At 52.2% G+C, this 17,996-nt stretch overlaps 1 protein-coding gene across 1 annotated transcript in view; it reads left to right on the top strand.

Moving 5' to 3' along the window:
* The first annotated feature begins 3,676 nt into the window (after positions 1 to 3,676).
* The window catches only part of PPRC1 (PPARG related coactivator 1), a 75,136-nt gene continuing 60,816 nt past the window's right edge, over positions 3,677 to 17,996 (top strand). The window contains exon 1 of the mRNA XM_082268792.1: positions 3,677 to 3,824. Within this exon, the coding sequence (XP_082124918.1) occupies positions 3,744 to 3,824 (81 nt within the window). The 5' untranslated portion in view covers positions 3,677 to 3,743. The remainder of the gene's footprint in view (positions 3,825 to 17,996) is intronic.

Here is a 17,996-nt window from a genome sequence, read left to right as displayed (position 1 = left end):
GATGGGGACAAGGGCTTCTTCCCCACAACCCTGGCCGGTGGCTGTCTGGGTCTGCGGGCAGGTGTTTTTTCTGAATCTGGGAGCCCCCTTTAATAAGAGCCCCCCCCATATCCTGCCCCCACCCCCTATGTAAATGAGCACACAAATATAGAAAACAATGTCCCCCCCGATGTAGATCCATCATCACTCATGACGCCCGCCGCCACCACCGATCTGCAAAAAGCTGAAAGCTCTCGCCGTCTGACAGTTCTTATATAACTAAGAGTCACCTGCTGACATCACTTGTAGGCCCCGCCCCCTTGTGATGTCTTCGGCCCATACTCATTATGAGTTTTCATTGAGTCAGAATTCTGAGATAATAAAATCAAAGTTCTAAATTTTCATTTTACAAATGTAGTTTTGACTTTTAATCGCAGAATTTTGACTTTTAAATGCAAAGTTCTGACTTTAATCCCAGTATTCTGACTTTTAAATGAAAAATTCTGATGTTTAATTTCCAGAATTCTGACTTTTAAATGCTATATTCTGACTTTAATCCCAGTATTCTGACTTTAAAATGAAAAATTCTGATGTTTAATCCCAGAATTCTGACTTTTTTAAATGCTAAATTCTGACTTTAATCCCTTTATTCTGACTTTTAAATGAAAAATTCTGATGTTTAATTCCAGAATTCTGACTTTTAAATGCAAAAATGTTACTTTAATTTGAGAATTCTGACTTTTTAAATGCAAGTTTCTAAATGTAATACCAGTATTTTGACTTTTAAATGGGAAAAAAAATTCATCTCAGAATTTTTACTTCTAAATGCAGGATTCTGATGTTTAATCTCAAAATTCTGACTTTTACATGCAGAATTCTGACTTGAATCCCAGAATTCTGATGTTTCATCTCAGAATTCTGACTTTTAACTGCAAGTTTCTGACTTCAGTCCCAGAATACTGACTTTTACATGCAGAATTCTGACTTATAGTCCTAGAATCCTGGCCTATAAATACAAAATTCTGAATTTGGTGTTGGGGGAGCAGGTAAGCAGCAGCAGTGGAGTGGCAGATCCCTACAAAACACAGCTGCATTCATTTTAATCCCAGAATGCTGACTTTTAAATGCAAGTTTCTGAGTTTAATTCCAAAATTCTGACTTTCTGAATGCAACATTTTTACTTTAATCCCAGAATGCTGACTTTAATCTCGGAATTCTGACTTTTAACACGCAGAATTCTGACTTTTAAATTCAGGTTTATGACTTCAATCCCAGAACACTGACTTTTACATGCAGAATTCTGACTTTTAGTCCTAGAATCCTGACCTATAAATACAAAATTCTGAATTTGGTGGTGGGGGAGCAGTTAAGCAGCAGCAGTGGAGCTGCGAATCCCTACAAAACACAGCTGAATTCGCTTTACTCCCAGAATGCTGACTTTTAACCACTTTACTACCAGTCACGTAACCTCTACGTGATCAGACTTTGCGGGGTTATACCGGGATGATGCCTCTAGCTAGAGGCATCATCCCGGTACCGTTGTTTGAAGCCGACGGTCGGCTTTCCGTCGGTAACGATCGATGCGGCTCGGGAGCCGCTCGATCGTTACCCGGGGGGGCGGGAGGGGACGTCCCCCCCCTCCCGCCGCCTTCCGCGGCTTTGCTCGGGGCTACCGTCCCACCGGGAGCCCCGAGCACCCAGCCGGCACGTCCGCCGGCTGGATGGAGTCCCGATGAATGCCGGAAACGGCATCGATCGGGTCTCCGATGACGTAACCCGGAGGCGGCGTCCATGACGTCACGTCCGGGTTACTGTGCTGCAAAAGGCGGCAGATTTGAAAAACGGCTGTATGCAAAAATGCCGTTTTCGGCGTTTTGCATACAGGGAAGTGTAGTGGAGGGGTCTAGGGTCTTTTAGACCCTCGATCCCTCCATAAAGAGTACCTGTCACGACATATTGCTGTCACCAGGGATGTTTACATTGCTTGTGACAGCAATAAAAGTGATCAGATTTTTTTTTTTTTAAAAACCTGTAATAAAGTTTAAAAAAAAAGAAAAAATAAATAGGAAAAAAAAAAAAAAAAAAAAAATTTAGCCGTCCCCGTCACCGTTAGCTCGCGCACAAAAAAAAACGTATACGCAAGTCGAGCCGCAAATGAAATCGCTGTTCAAACCACACATGTGAGGTATCGCCGCGATCGCCAGAGCGTGGGCAATAATTAAAAAAAAAGAGCTACACTCTAACTCTAAACTGGTAACCGTTAAATAAATTTAAAGCGTCGCAGATTGAGATCTCTATTGACCGTAGTTTGTCGCCATCCCACGGGGGGGCGCAATTTTAAACCGTAACATGTTTGGTATCTATTTACTCGGCGTGACATCATCTTTCACAATATACAAAAAAAATGGGCTAACTTTACTGTTTAGTATTTTTTAAATGCAGTGAAATGTGATTTTTCAAATTTTTTCCAAAAAAATGGCGTTTTAAAGACCGCTGCGCAAATACCGCGTGACAAAAAATTTTGCAATGACCGACATTTTATTCTCCAGAGTCTTTGCTAAAAAAATATATATAATGTTTGGGGGTTCTAAGTAGTTTTCTAGGAAAAAATACTGGTTTTAACTTGTGAACAAAAAGTGTCCGAAATAGGGCTGGGGCTAAAGTGGTTAAATGCAAGTTTCTGACTTTAATCCCAAAATTTTGACTTTTGAATGCAACATTTTTACTTTAATCCCAGAATGCTGACTTTAATCTTAGAATTCTGACTTTTAAATACAAGTTTCTGACATGAGTCCTAGAATTCTAACTTTCATCTCAGAATTCTGACTTTTAAATTCAAGTTTATGACTTCAATCCCAGAATACTGATTTTATGCATGCGGAATTCTGACTTTTAGTCCTAGAATCCTCTCCTATCAATACAAAATTCTGAATTTGGTGTTGGGGGAGGAGGTCAGCAGCAGCAGTGGAGCTGCAGATCCCTACAAAACACAGCTGAATTCGCTTTACTCCCAGAATGCTGACTTTTAAATGCAAGTTTCTGACTTTAATCCCAAAATTCCAACTTTTGAATGCCACATTTTTACTTTTAATCCCAGAATGCTGACTTTAATTTCAGAAATTCTGACTTTTAAATGCACGTTTCTGACTCCAATCCCAGAATACTGACTTTAATCTTAGAATTCTGACTTTTAAATGTAAGTTTCTGACTTGAAACCCAGAATGCTGACTTTAACCTCAGAATTCCGTTTTGTTTTGTAAAAATTCCTGAGCTTTAATTACAAAATGTAAAAATCGTAATCTTTATACTTGGAATTCTGACTTTCAAACGCATTGTTCTGACTTTTAAATATAAAAAATGTACATTAATTTTAGAATTCTGACTTTTAAATGCAAATTCTGACTGTCGTTATTGAATTCTGACTTTTAACCACATAATTCTGACTTTATTCTGAAATTCTGACTTTTATTCTGATCATTTTAATGGTTTCATTTCAGAATTGCGGCTTTAGCAGTGTAAATGGTGTGCGGTGGTTGTGTTTAGGGCGGCTCTGCAGCTTCCTTAGCTGAGTGCAGAGTTCACTCCCTGCCAGCACAACTTTTCTTCTAGGTGGCGCCCCGCCCCTCTCTCTCTCTCTCTCCCGTAGGCCCCTCCCCTCGTGCCGGTGACGCGTCGCTCTTAGGCCGCGCCCCCTCCCATGCGGCTGGCACCACGTGTTCCTAGACGCCTGTACACCGGCTCAGCCTGGGATCTGAGGGGCCAAGATGGCGGCGCGGTGGGGAGCGGGAGAGGAGACCCTGACTATAGGGGGGATGGAGCTCTTCACCTCCTCAGGACCGCTACAGGTACGGGGACCGACCGGCCGGGCACCGGGGGGAGGACGGGAGGGGGAAGGGAGGGAACGGAGCGCCGGCAGGAAGTCTGAGAGCCGGTGACACGTGGATGGAGGAAACACCGGAGACCGGGCCTGACACCACCGACACCGGGGGAGGGGAGACCTCCTGCATGAGGAGCACTGACCCACTGATCCCTACACTTTACCCACCCTACACTCTGATCCCTACTGCCCACTGAGCAACAGCATGGACATCATCCACTGATCCCTACACTCTGCATACCAACACTGCCACTGACCCCTCCCCTGCATGCTACCTACTGCCACTGATCCCTACACTCTGCCCACTGATCCCTACACTCTGCCCACTGATCCCTACACTCTGCATACCAACACTGCCACTGACCCCTCCCCTGCATGCTGCCTACTGCCACTGATCCCTACACTGTGCCCACTGATCCCTACACTCTGCCCACCAACACTGCCACTGACCCCCCCCCCCCCTGCATGCTGCCTACTGATCCCTACACTGTGCCCACTGATCCCTACACTCTGCATACCAACACTGCCACTGACCCCTCCCCTGCATGCTGCCTACTGATCCCTACACTGTGCCCACTGATCCCTACACTCTACATACCAACACTGCCACTGACCCCTCCCTGCATGCTGCCCACTGATCCCTACACTCTGCCCACCAACACTGCCACTGACCCCCCCCCCCTGCATGCTGCCTACTGCCTGCGATTCTTGCATACCAACACTGCCACTTTCCCCTGCACGCTGCCTATCAACTCTACCTACTGCCCCTGTTCTCTGCACACCATCTCTGATCCCTACACTCTGCCCAATACCCTGCCTCCTGCCACGGATGCCCCCCCCCTTTATGCTGCCACGGATGCCCCCCCTTTACGCTGCCACGGATGCCGTCCCCCCTCTTACGCTGCCACTGATGCCGTCCCCCCTCTTACGCTGCCACTGATGCCGTCCCCCCTCTTACGCTGCCACGGATGCCGTCCCCCCCTCTTACGCTGCCACGGATGCCGTCCCCCCCTCTTACGCTGCCACGGATGCCGTCCCCCCCTCTTACGCTGCCACGGATGCCGTCCCCCCCTCTTACGCTGCCACGGATGCCGTCCCCCCCTCTTACGCTGCCACGGATGCCGTCCCCCCCCTCTTACGCTGCCACGGATGCCGTCCCCCCCCCTCTTACGCTGCCACGGATGCCGTCCCCCCCTCTTACGCTGCCACGGATGCCGTCCCCCCCTCTTACGCTGCCACGGATGTCGTCCCCCCCTCTTACGCTGCCACGGATGCCGCCCCCCCCTCTTACGCTGCCACGGATGCCGTCCCCCCTCTTACGCTGCCACGGATGCCGTCCCCCCCTCTTACGCTGCCACGGATGCCGTCCCCCCCTCTTACGCTGCCACGGATGCCGTCCCCCCCTCTTACGCTGCCACGGATGCCGTCCCCCCCTCTTACGCTGCCACGGATGCCGTCCCCCCCTCTTACGCTGCCACGGATGCCGCCCCCCCCTCTTACGCTGCCACGGATGCCGTCCCCCCCTCTTACGCTGCCACGGATGCCGTCCCCCCCTCTTACGCTGCCACGGATGCCGTCCCCCCCACTTACGCTGCCACGGATGCCGTCCCCCCCTCTTACGCTGCCACGGATGCCGTCCCCCCCTCTTACGCTGCCACGGATGCCGTCCCCCCCTCTTACGCTGCCACGGATGCCGTCCCCCCCTCTTACGCTGCCACGGATGCCGTCCCCCCCTCTTACGCTGCCACGGATGCCGTCCCCCCCTCTTACGCTGCCACGGATGCCGTCCCCCCCTCTTACGCTGCCACGGATGCCGTCCCCCCCTCTTACGCTGCCACGGATGCCGTCCCCCCCTCTTACGCTGCCACGGATGCCGCCCCCCCCTCTTACGCTGCCACGGATGCCGTCCCCCCCTCTTACGCTGCCACGGATGCCGTCCCCCCCTCTTACGCTGCCACGGATGCCGTCCCCCCCTCTTACGCTGCCACGGATGCCGTCCCCCCCTCTTACGCTGCCACGGATGCCGTCCCCCCCTCTTACGCTGCCACGGATGCCGTCCCCCCCTCTTACGCTGCCACGGATGCCGTCCCCCCCCTCTTACGCTGCCACGGATGCCGTCCCCCCCCTCTTACGCTGCCACGGATGCCGTCCCCCCCCCCCTCTTACGCTGCCACGGATGCCGTCCCCCCCCCCCTCTTACGCTGCCACGGATGCCGTCCCCCCCCCCTCTTACGCTGCCACGGATGCCGTCCCCCCCCCTCTTGCGCTGCCACGGATGCCGTCCCCCTCCCCTCTTGCGCTGCCACGGATGCCGTCCCCCTCCCCTCTTGCGCTGCCACGGATGCCGTCCCCCTCCCCTCTTGCGCTGCCACGGATGCCGTCCCCCTCCCCTCTTGCGCTGCCACGGATGCCGTCCCCCTCCCCTCTTGCGCTGCCACGGATGCCGTCCCCCTCCCCTCTTGCGCTGCCACGGATGCCGTCCCCCTCCCCTCTTGCGCTGCCACGGATGCCGTCCCCCTCCCCTCTTGCGCTGCCACGGATGCCGTCCCCCTCCCCTCTTGCGCTGCCACGGATGCCGTCCCCCTCCCCTCTTGCGCTGCCACGGATGCCGTCCCCCTCCCCTCTTGCGCTGCCACGGATGCCGTCCCCCTCCCCTCTTGCGCTGCCACGGATGCCGTCCCCCTCCCCTCTTGCGCTGCCACGGATGCCGTCCCCCTCCCCTCTTGCGCTGCCACGGATGCCGTCCCCCTCCCCTCTTGCGCTGCCACGGATGCCGTCCCCCTCCCCTCTTGCGCTGCCACGGATGCCGTCCCCCTCCCCTCTTGCGCTGCCACGGATGCCGTCCCCCTCCCCTCTTGCGCTGCCACGGATGCCGTCCCCCTCCCCTCTTGCGCTGCCACGGATGCCGTCCCCCTCCCCTCTTGCGCTGCCACGGATGCCGTCCCCCTCCCCTCTTGCGCTGCCACGGATGCCGTCCCCCTCCCCTCTTGCGCTGCCACGGATGCCGTCCCCCTCCCCTCTTGCGCTGCCACGGATGCCGTCCCCCTCCCCTCTTGCGCTGCCACGGATGCCGTCCCCCTCCCCTCTTGCGCTGCCACGGATGCCGTCCCCCTCCCCTCTTGCGCTGCCACGGATGCCGTCCCCCTCCCCTCTTGCGCTGCCACGGATGCCGTCCCCCTCCCCTCTTGCGCTGCCACGGATGCCGTCCCCCTCCCCTCTTGCGCTGCCACGGATGCCGTCCCCCTCCCCTCTTGCGCTGCCACGGATGCCGTCCCCCTCCCCTCTTGCGCTGCCACGGATGCCGTCCCCCTCCCCTCTTGCGCTGCCACGGATGCCGTCCCCCTCCCCTCTTGCGCTGCCACGGATGCCGTCCCCCTCCCCTCTTGCGCTGCCACGGATGCCGTCCCCCTCCCCTCTTGCGCTGCCACGGATGCCGTCCCCCTCCCCTCTTGCGCTGCCACGGATGCCGTCCCCCTCCCCTCTTGCGCTGCCACGGATGCCGTCCCCCTCCCCTCTTGCGCTGCCACGGATGCCGTCCCCCTCCCCTCTTGCGCTGCCACGGATGCCGTCCCCCTCCCCTCTTGCGCTGCCACGGATGCCGTCCCCCTCCCCTCTTGCGCTGCCACGGATGCCGTCCCCCTCCCCTCTTGCGCTGCCACGGATGCCGTCCCCCTCCCCTCTTGCGCTGCCACGGATGCCGTCCCCCTCCCCTCTTGCGCTGCCACGGATGCCGTCCCCCTCCCCTCTTGCGCTGCCACGGATGCCGTCCCCCTCCCCTCTTGCGCTGCCACGGATGCCGTCCCCCTCCCCTCTTGCGCTGCCACGGATGCCGTCCCCCTCCCCTCTTGCGCTGCCACGGATGCCGTCCCCCTCCCCTCTTGCGCTGCCACGGATGCCGTCCCCCTCCCCTCTTGCGCTGCCACGGATGCCGTCCCCCTCCCCTCTTGCGCTGCCACGGATGCCGTCCCCCTCCCCTCTTGCGCTGCCACGGATGCCGTCCCCCTCCCCTCTTGCGCTGCCACGGATGCCGTCCCCCCCCCCTCTTGCGCTGCCACGGATGCCGTCCCCCCCCCCTCTTGCGCTGCCACGGATGCCGTCCCCCCCCCCTCTTGCGCTGCCACGGATGCCGTCCCCCCCCCCTCTTGCGCTGCCACGGATGCCGTTCCCCCCCCCCCCCCTCTTGCGCTGCCACGGATGCCCCGCCCTTGGCACCCTGGCCTACTGCCACTGATCCTTCCACTCTGCCTACTGTTACTGATTCCTCCACCCTACTTATCAGTGCTGCCACTGATCCCCGCCCGCTGCATACCAACACTGCCTACTGCCACTGATCCTTCCACCCTGCCTAGCAACGCTGCCGCTGTTCCCGCCACTGATCTCCCCGACGACCCTCCCCGCACGCCTCCTGCCACAGATTCCCCCCCCCCTCCGTCTCGCACCATGGGTTCCCCCCGCACGATGCCTCCCGCCACGGGTACGGATTCCCCCCTGGCATGGTGCCTTCTGCCACGGATCCCCCGCGCACGCTGCCTCCTGCCACTGATTCCCCCTGCATACCAACACTGCCACTGATTCCCCCGCAGGCTGCATACCAACACTTTATACTGCCACTGATTTCTACATGCTGCCTACTGCCACTGAGTCCCCCGCACGCTGCCTACTGCCACAGCACTAACCCCTGTAGAGCTGACATTGTATATGAAGAGTTCTGGGTCCGCCCAATGGGATTCCAGTATTCCTTCTATAGAGCTCCTCCCATCTGAGAGTATGGTGTCAGTGCGCTGAGGAATCCACCATTCACACGTCTGAGCGATCACACAATATCAGTATTATGGAGAGATTTGTCTGTTGTTGTGCCTGGGAGGGGAGGACAAATAAACAGTTCAGGTTGTATGATGTCACCCCCCCCCGCCATGGGTATGGTGTCACCCCCCCGCCATGGGTATGGTGTCACCCCCCCGCCATGTGTATAGAAGGATCACTAGTATTAGGTTTGTTTTTTTTTCCCCGGGGGGATTTTTGCCAACTTCCTGTCCTCGGAAGAGAATTTCTCCTCCGTGAGGTGACAACTTGTTGCCCCCATTAGAGAGACTCGTCCCCTCTAACCTCGTGACCGGTGCTTAATAGGGATTTCCTCACTTCCTGTTGAGTCTCATTGACCATTTACTTTGCTGTAGAGACATTGAACTATATGTGACCTGCGCTGTACCATGAATATTACATAACAGAGGAGATCCCTTACTGTGTATAATCTTATCTACAAATTGTTACATTGTCTCTGATCTGATGACTCATCATATGTGTGACCTCACACCCCCCTCTGACCTCACATGGAGGAGGATTATTATTATTGTTCAGGGTTTAATATTTATTACTAGTAGTATTAGGGATAATTATTTTTATTAAGATTTATATTATCACAATGATAAGTATTAGTGCTGTTATTGGTTGTATTGTTATTGTTGGTGGTGGTATTGGTATTGGTGGTGGTATTGTTGTTGGTGGTATTATTGGTGGTGGTATTGTTATAGGGTGTTGGTGGTATTGGTGGTGGTATTGGTGGTGGTATTGGTGGTGGTATTGGTGGTGGTATTGGTGGTGGTATTGGTGGTGGTATTGGTGGTGGTATTGGTGGTGGTATTGGTGGTGGTATTGGTGGTGGTATTGGTGGTGGTGGTGGTATTGTTGTAGGGTGTTGGTGGTGGTATTGGTGGTGGTGGTGGTGGTGGTATTGTTGTAGGGTGTTGGTGGTGGTATTGTTGTAGGGTGTTGGTGGTGGTATTGTTGTAGGGTGGTGGTGGTGGTATTGTTGTAGGGTGGTGGTGGTGGTATTGTTGTAGGGTGGTGGTGGTGGTATTGTTGTAGGGTGGTGGTGGTGGTATTGTTGTAGGGTGGTGGTGGTGGTATTGTTGTAGGGTGGTGGTGGTGGTATTGTTGTAGGGTGGTGGTGGTGGTATTGTTGTAGGGTGGTGGTGGTGGTATTGTTGTAGGGTGGTGGTGGTGGTGGTATTGTTGTAGGGTGGTGGTGGTGGTATTGTTGTAGGGTGGTGGTGGTGGTATTGTTGTAGGGTGGTGGTGGTGGTATTGTTGTAGGGTGGTGGTGGTGGTATTGTTGTAGGGTGGTGGTGGTGGTATTGTCGTCGTTGGTGTTGGTGGTGGTATTGTCGTCGTTGGTGGTGGTGGTGGTATTGTCGTCGTTGGTGGTGGTGGTGGTATTGTCGTCGTTGGTGGTGGTGGTGGTATTGTCGTCGTTGGTGGTGGTGGTGGTATTGTCGTCGTTGGTGGTGGTGGTGGTATTGTCGTCGTTGGTGGTGGTGGTGGTATTGTCGTCGTTGGTGGTGGTGGTGGTATTGTCGTCGTTGGTGGTGGTGGTGGTATTGTCGGTATTGGTGGTATTGGTGGTGGTGGTGGTATTGGTATTGGTGGTATTGGTGGTATTGGTATTGGTATTGGTGGTATTGGTATTGGTGGTGGTGGCATTGTTATTGGTGGTGGGGGTATTGTTGCTATTGGTGGTGGCGTTTTTGTTCTGTTTACCATTATCACTGAAGGTAGAAGAAAATTATAAATTTTGGCTTCTCACCAGAAGACTAGAGGGGAATCTTCCAATGGGGACACTAGTTCCAATTGACAGCCAATGATTCCTCACTTTGCAGGGATTTCTTCTCACTTCCTTTTTGGCTATGGGACAGGAAGTGAAAGGAAAACTCTGCAATGGGACACAGACGGCCGGGGGTTATAACCCTCCCTTACTACATCCAAAGTGAAGAAAAACATTTTTCTGCATAGTTCCTTTGTTTCCTCTGACTTAATTGTCAGAGGGAGATGCGTTGCTGTGCATTCTTGCGTCTTTGTGCGTTTCTGGTATTGTGGTGTTATATTATACATGTATTTACATGTATATAACCTGTTGCATACAATTGCACAGCTCCGCAACACGGAGAAACACCACGTCTGGCCTGAACATGACGCAGAAAAGTCTCTTTTTGCTCTTCTTTCCTTCTCTTCTTTTTTTCTTCTGCTTTCTGTTTTCTCCTTTTTTTTTTTTTTTTTTTTTTCTCTTTTCTTTTTCCTTCTCTCCTGAACTTAGAAAACTTTTCTGCTTTCATTTGAATGCTGGAGATTCAGTTACCATCCAGCACACACCAAGTTCTCATTACGTTGGCCAGCAAACTTGCAACAGGTTTATAAATGTAACCATCCTCTTGCATTAGGCCCCATTTACTTCTGTGAATGCGAACTTTCGCACTATACTCATGACAGCTCGTTCATTAGAATGGGGGCTTCCTATACGTAGAAGAAGCTTCTGCACCTATTTGGGCGTTGAGCTTCATGCAATCTTCACCACGCTTTGGCACATTTGTTGCAGATGCCGTTAATAACACACGGCACCGAAAGTGCGACGTTTGTTTTTTCGGTGTTTTCATGGAATGCTTAGATGTGAATGGAGCTTAGTGGTGTTATTCTTGTATGTACATTGCTTTCCTAATGGTCATGGTGGCTGGCACATTGATACGGGGTTGGGGATGTCATACCGTAGAAGATTGCAGTCTCCGGTGGGGGACGTATATTGGACGTCATGCTGTAGAAGATCGCAGTCTCCGGTGGGGGACGTATATTGGACGTCATGCTGTAGAAGATCGCAGTCTCTGGTGGGGGACGTATATTGTACGTCATGTTGTAGAACATCTTAATCTTCAGTGGGGGACGTTGTGTATTAGACTTTATACTGTAGAAGATCGCAGTTTCTAGTTGGGGACATCATACTGTAGAAGTTTGCAGTCTCTGGTTGGGGGACGTTGTGTATTGGACGGCATGCTGTAGAAGTTCGAAGTCTCTGGTGGGGGACGTTTGTGTATTAGACGTCATGCTGTGTATTGTACGTCATGCTGTAGAAGATCGCAGTCTCTGGTGGGGGACGTATATTGGACGTCATGCTGTAGAAGATCGCAGTCTCCGGTGGGGGACGTATATTGGACGTCGTGCTGTAGAAGATCGCAGTCTTCGGTGGGGGACGTATATTGGACGTCATGCTGTAGAAGATCGCAGTCTCTGGTGGGGGATGTATATTGGACGTCATGTTGTAGAACATCTTAATCTTCAGTAGGGGACGTTGTGTATTAGACTTTATACTGTAGAAGATCGCAGTTTCTAGTTGGGGACATCATACTGTAGAAGTTTGAAGTCTCTGGTTGGGGGACGTTGTGTATTGGACGGCATGCTGTAGAAGTTCGAAGTCTCTGCTGGGGGACGTTTGTGTATTAGACGTCATGCTGTGTATTGTACGTCATGCTGTAGAAGATCACAGTCTCTGGTGGGGGACGTATATTGGATGTCATGCTGTAGAAGATTGCAGTCTCCGGTGGAGGACGTATATTGGACGTCATGCTGTAGAAGATCGCAGTCTCCGGTGGGGGACGTATATTGGAATGTCATGCTTTAGAACATCTCAATCTTCAGTGATGGGACGTTGTGTATTAGACCTCATACTGTAGAAGATCTCAGTTCCTGGTTGGGGACATCATACTGTAGAATATCGTAGTCTCTGGTGGGGAACGTTGTGTACTGTTGCAGAACTACACGTCCCATGAGGCATTAGAAAACTCTGACATGCACAGACATGACTAGGTATGATGGGAATTGTAGTTCCTGAACCACTGGAGGGCCATTGTTTGAAGACCCCTGCTGTAGAAGATCGCAGTCTTCGGTGGGGGACGTATATTGGACGTCATGCTGTAGAAGATTGCAGTCTCTGGTGGGGGACGTATATTGGACGTCATGCTGTAGAACATCTCAATCTTCAGCGGGGGACGTTGTGTATTAGACCTCATACTGTAGAAGGTTGCAGTTCCTGGTTGGGGACATCATACTGTAGAAGTTCGTAGTCTCTGGTGGGGGGATGTTGTGTATTAGACGTCATGCTGTAGAAGATCGCAATCTCCGGTGGGGGATATATATTCAACGTCCTTCTATAGAAGATCGCAGTCTTCGGTGGGGGACGTATATTGGATGTCATGCTGTAGAAGATTGCAGTCTCTGGTGGGGGACGTATATTGGATGTCATGCTGTAGAACATCTAAGTCTTCAGTGGGGGACGTTGTGTATTAGACGTCATAGTGTAAAAGATCGCAATTCCTGGTTGGGGACATCATACTGAAGATCGTAGTCTCTGTTGGGGGATGTTGTGTATTGGACATTGCACTGTAGAAGATCACAAGTTTCCGGTTGGGGACGTCCTACTGTGGAAGATCAGTCTCCGGTTGGGGGACGTCATACTGTGGAAGATCAGTCTCCGGTTGGGGGACGTCCTACTGTGGAAGATCAGTCTCCGGTTGGGGACGTCATACTGTGGAAGATCAGTCTCCGGTTGGGGGACGTCATACTGTGGAAGATCAGTCTCCGGTTGGGGGGACGTCATACTGTGGAAGATCAGTCTCCGGTTGGGGGGACGTCATACTGTGGAAGATTAGTCTCCGGTTGGGGGGACGTCATACTTTAGAAGATCACAAGTCTCCGGTTGGGGGACATCATACTGTAGAAGATCAGTCCTCCGGTTGGGGGACGTCATACTGTAGAAGATCATTGTCTGGTTGGGGATGTCATACTGTAGATCAGTCTCTGGTTTGGGACGTCATAACTGTGGAAGATCAGCTCCGGTGGGGGACGTTGTGTATTGGACATTGCACTGTAGAAGATCGCTGTCTCCTGTTGGGGAAGTCATACTGTAGAAGATCACAAGTCTCCGGTTGGGGGACGTCATACTGTAGAAGATCAGTGTCTGGTTGGGGACGTCGTACTGTAGATCAGTCTCTGGTTTGGGACGTCATAACTGTGGAAGATCAGCTCTGGTGGGGCATGTTTGTGTATTGGACATTGCTCTGTAGAAGATCAGTCTCCAGTGAGGGACGTCATATTGTAGAAGATCAGTCTCTGGTGGGGGACATTGTGTATTGGACATTGCACTTTAGAATATTGCAGTCTTGGGGGGGGGGTGTCATACTGTTGAAGATTGCAGTCTTGGGGGGGTGGGGGGGACATCATATTGTAGAACAGGGATCCTCAAACTACGGCCCTCCAGCTGTTGTAGAACTACACATCCCATGAGGTATTGTAAAACTCTGACATTCACAGACAGGACAAGGCATGATGGGAGTTGTAGTTCCTGAACAACTGGAGGGCCATAGTTTGAAGACCCCTGCTGTAGAAGATCGCAGTCTCCGCGGGGTTGTTGCGCTTTAGAAGATGGCAGTCTCTGGTGGGGGATGTTGTGTATTCTCAGTGTATATGAAGTGTGGAGCAGCGCCGGCTTGTTCCATATGTTTGGTTTCCTGTCTGGTCGTGTTCAGGGAGGAGCGATTGAATGATCAGCAGTCCAGGGCTGGGAGTGGAGCTCACATTACACACGTGGTGATCTATCCACTTCCAGTACACAGGATGGGGAGCGGCCCGGCTCAGTGCTGTCCAAGGGTGAGAACTGAGCACATGGTGACCGGTGAGCTGCTGTCCCCCTCCTCCTCCTTCTCAGTGCTATTCACACAGTGTGATGTAGCACAGTTCATTAGTTGAAGGCTTTAATGATTACCAGGTGTCCCCCGGTGCATTATAAAATGATACAAGGTGTCCCCCGGTGCATTATAAAATGATACAAGGTGTCCCCCGGTGCATTATAAAATGATACAAGGTGTCCCCCGGTGCATTATAAAATGATACAAGGTGTCCCCCGGTGCATTATAAAATGATACAAGGTGTCCCCCGGTGCCTTATAAAATGATACAAGGTGTCCCCCGGTGCCTTATAAAATGATACAAGGTGTCCCCCGGTGCCTTATAAAATGATACAAGGTGTCACCCGGTGCCTTATAAAATGATACAAGGTGTCACCCGGTGCCTTATAAAATGATACAAGGTGTCACCCGGTGCCTTATAAAATGATACAAGGTGTCACCCGGTGCCTTATAAAATGATACAAGGTGTCACCCGGTGCCTTATAAAATGATACAAGGTGTCACCCGGTGCCTTATAAAATGATACAAGGTGTCACCCGGTGCCTTTTATAAAATGATACAAGGTGTCACCCGGTGCCTTTTATAAAATGATACAAGGTGTCACCCGGTGCCTTATAAAATGATACAAGGTGTCACCCGGTGCCTTATAAAATGATACAAGGTGTCACCCGGTGCCTTTTATAAAATGATACAAGGTGTCCCCCGGTGCCTTTTATAAAATGATACAAGGTGTCCCCCGGTGCCTTTTATAAAATGATACAAGGTGTCCCCCGGTGCCTTTTATAAAATGATACAAGGTGTCCCCCGGTGCCTTTTATAAAATGATACAAGGTGTCACCCGGTGCCTTTTATAAAATGATACAAGATGTCACCCGGTGCCTTTTTTATAAAATGAACGGACAATGGGTGGACTGAAATCTAAACTGGTATTTTTGCTACATCGTATTTACTGAACATCATTAGATGTTCCCTGCCCAACCTTCCTTCACATTTTTACGTATGAGGAACCCTTATAAATAATAGGCAATGTATAATGATCCATAAGATGTACCTAGAATTGACACGGATGGATCAAGGAAGGAAAAATGGTGTAGTGGTCGGGAGGGAAGGGCCTCCTTACATTGACAGTCAGTGGGAGAGGTGCACTGTTACATAATTGGTAGCCAGTGTTAGAGGGAACCCTTAATTTGATGGGCAGTAGGAGACGAGCACCTTCACATATTAGTGGTCGCTGGCAGGTGGGGCGCCCCCCCCCCCCGGCATTATGGTGCCGCTGGCAGGGGGCCCCCCCCCCGGCGTATTGGCTGCTGGCAGGTGGGCCCCCCCCGGCGTGCTGGCAGGTGGCCCCCCCCCCCGGCGTGCATTGGTGGCTGCTGCCAGGCGGGTCCCGCACCTCCACTTGCGTATCGGTGGTGGCTGGCAGGCGGGCCCCCCCTGGCGTATTAGTGGCCGCTGGCAGGCTGGCCCCCCCCCCCCCCCGGCATATTAACTGCTCGCAGTCGGGGCCCCCCCCCGGCGTGCATTGGTGGCTGCTGTCAGGCGGGTCCTTCCCCTTGCGTATCGGTGGTGGCTGGTAGGCGGGGCCCCCCCCCCTGGCATATTAGTGGCCGCTGGCAGGCAGGGTCCCCCCCCCCGGTGTATTGGTGGGCGCTGGCAGTCGGGCCCCCCCCTGGCGTATTGGTGGCCACTGGCAGGCGGGGCCCCCCCTTCCTGTATTGGTGAGAGGTGGGATCCCCCCCCAGGGGGCGGTCCCACTCCACTGTTGCTGTCCGCTGACGACTCCAGAACTAATCAGGCACCACCAAGCAGGAGGTTCACTTGCAAATGCTTGCGCCTCAAGGACCACCCCCGGCAACCCCTGGAGGAAACCTCTGGCTCTATGGACAAATGGAGCTTTCCTTTGGTGGTATTTGATCACCTGTGCGATTTTTTTTATTTTTTATAATTTTTTTTTGCGCTATAAACAAAGAGCGACAATGCTGGAAAAAAAAAAAATTTCACATTCTGCTCTATAAAATTCCCCCAAAAAATGTTTAATTTTTTTTTTAACGTTTTAGGCCAATTTGTTTTCTGCTACATATTTTTGTTTAAATCGCAATAAGCGTATTTTAATAGGTTTGCGCAAAAGGTATCGCGTCTACTAACTACGGGAAAGGTATCGCGTCTACTAACTACGGGAAAGATTTGTCATTTTTAGTTTTGTTTTCTTTTAGTAGTAATGGCGGCGATCTGCGTTTTTTTTTTTTTTTTTTTTTACTTATTGCAGGTGTGAACAACCCAAGTGGTCCGATTCTGATGCAGACCCAAAAAAGGGTCCGAGCGCGATGCAAATTCAGCCATACAATCTGTATGGCTGAATTTGCATCGCACAGACATCGCATGTGATTTGCGGTGCGAATCACATGCAATGTCTGTCATCGCATGTATGTGAACTGAGACTTAGATCTCAGGGAATCATTGCACATCTGTATCCTGTACTCTGTAAAGGTAGCTGTATACTCCCCAGCTCCCAGGGCCGTATTCTACAGTAAATGCCCTAATGAGCCCTAATTGGATTCCTCCTAATCCATTGTTAATCAGCACATTGAGGGGGGGTGGAATGCGGCTCCCTGCAGGGAATACTGCCAGGACATGCTGAAGCTTGTGGTGGTTTTGTAGAGGGTAAACCATTGCCTATAAGACCTCATGCACATCGGACGTTATGAAAACGCCAGTAGCTTTGTAGGGAGGTTTTTTTTTTCCAGCGTTTTTTCCAGCGTTTTTTTTATCTTTTTTGCATTGGGGTTTTTGAGCATTTTTTGGCGTTTTTAGCTAAAAATCACCTCTCTCTTTCAGTAACTCCCACTTTCCAATAATGCAATGCTTGCCAGAATTGCACCTTATGAGTGTTCACACCCAAGGCGATGACATAGGGGAGACATAGGAGAACATGCTGGGGGGGACATAGGAGAACATGCTGGGGGGGACATAGGAGAACATGCTGGGGGAGACATAGGAGAACATGCCGGGGAGACATAGAACATGCTGGGGGGGACATAGGAGAACATGCTGGGGGGGACATAGGAGAACATGCTGGGGGAGATATAGGAGAACATGCTGGGGGAGACATAGGAGAACATGCTGGGGGGACATAGGAGAACATGCCGGGGGGACATAGGAGAACATGCCGGGGGGACATAGGAGAACATGCTGGGGGGACATAGGAGAACATGCTGGGGGGGACATAGGAGAACATGCTGGGGGAGACATAGGAGAACATGCTGGGGGGGACATAGGAGAACATGCTGGGGGAGACATAGGAGAACATGCCGGGGAGACATAGAACATGCTGGGGGGGACATAGGAGAACATGCTGGGGGGGACATAGGAGAACATGCTGGGGGAGATATAGGAGAACATGCTGGGGGAGACATAGGAGAACATGCTGGGGGGACATAGGAGAACATGCCGGGGGGACATAGGAGAACATGCCGGGGGGACATAGGAGAACATGCCGGGGGGACATAGGAGAACATGCTGGGGGAGACATAGGAGAACATGCCGGGGAGACATAGGAGAACATGCCGGGGGAGACATAGAACATGCTGGGGGAGACATAGGAGAACATGCCGGGGGAGACATAGAACATGCTGGGGG

Source organism: Pelophylax lessonae, assembly GCF_965119305.1.
Source record: "Pelophylax lessonae genome assembly, chromosome: 9".
Taxonomy (NCBI): Eukaryota; Metazoa; Chordata; class Amphibia; order Anura; family Ranidae; genus Pelophylax; species Pelophylax lessonae.
Note: the sequence above shows the minus strand (reverse complement) of the source record. Positions and strands in the feature narration are given on the sequence as shown.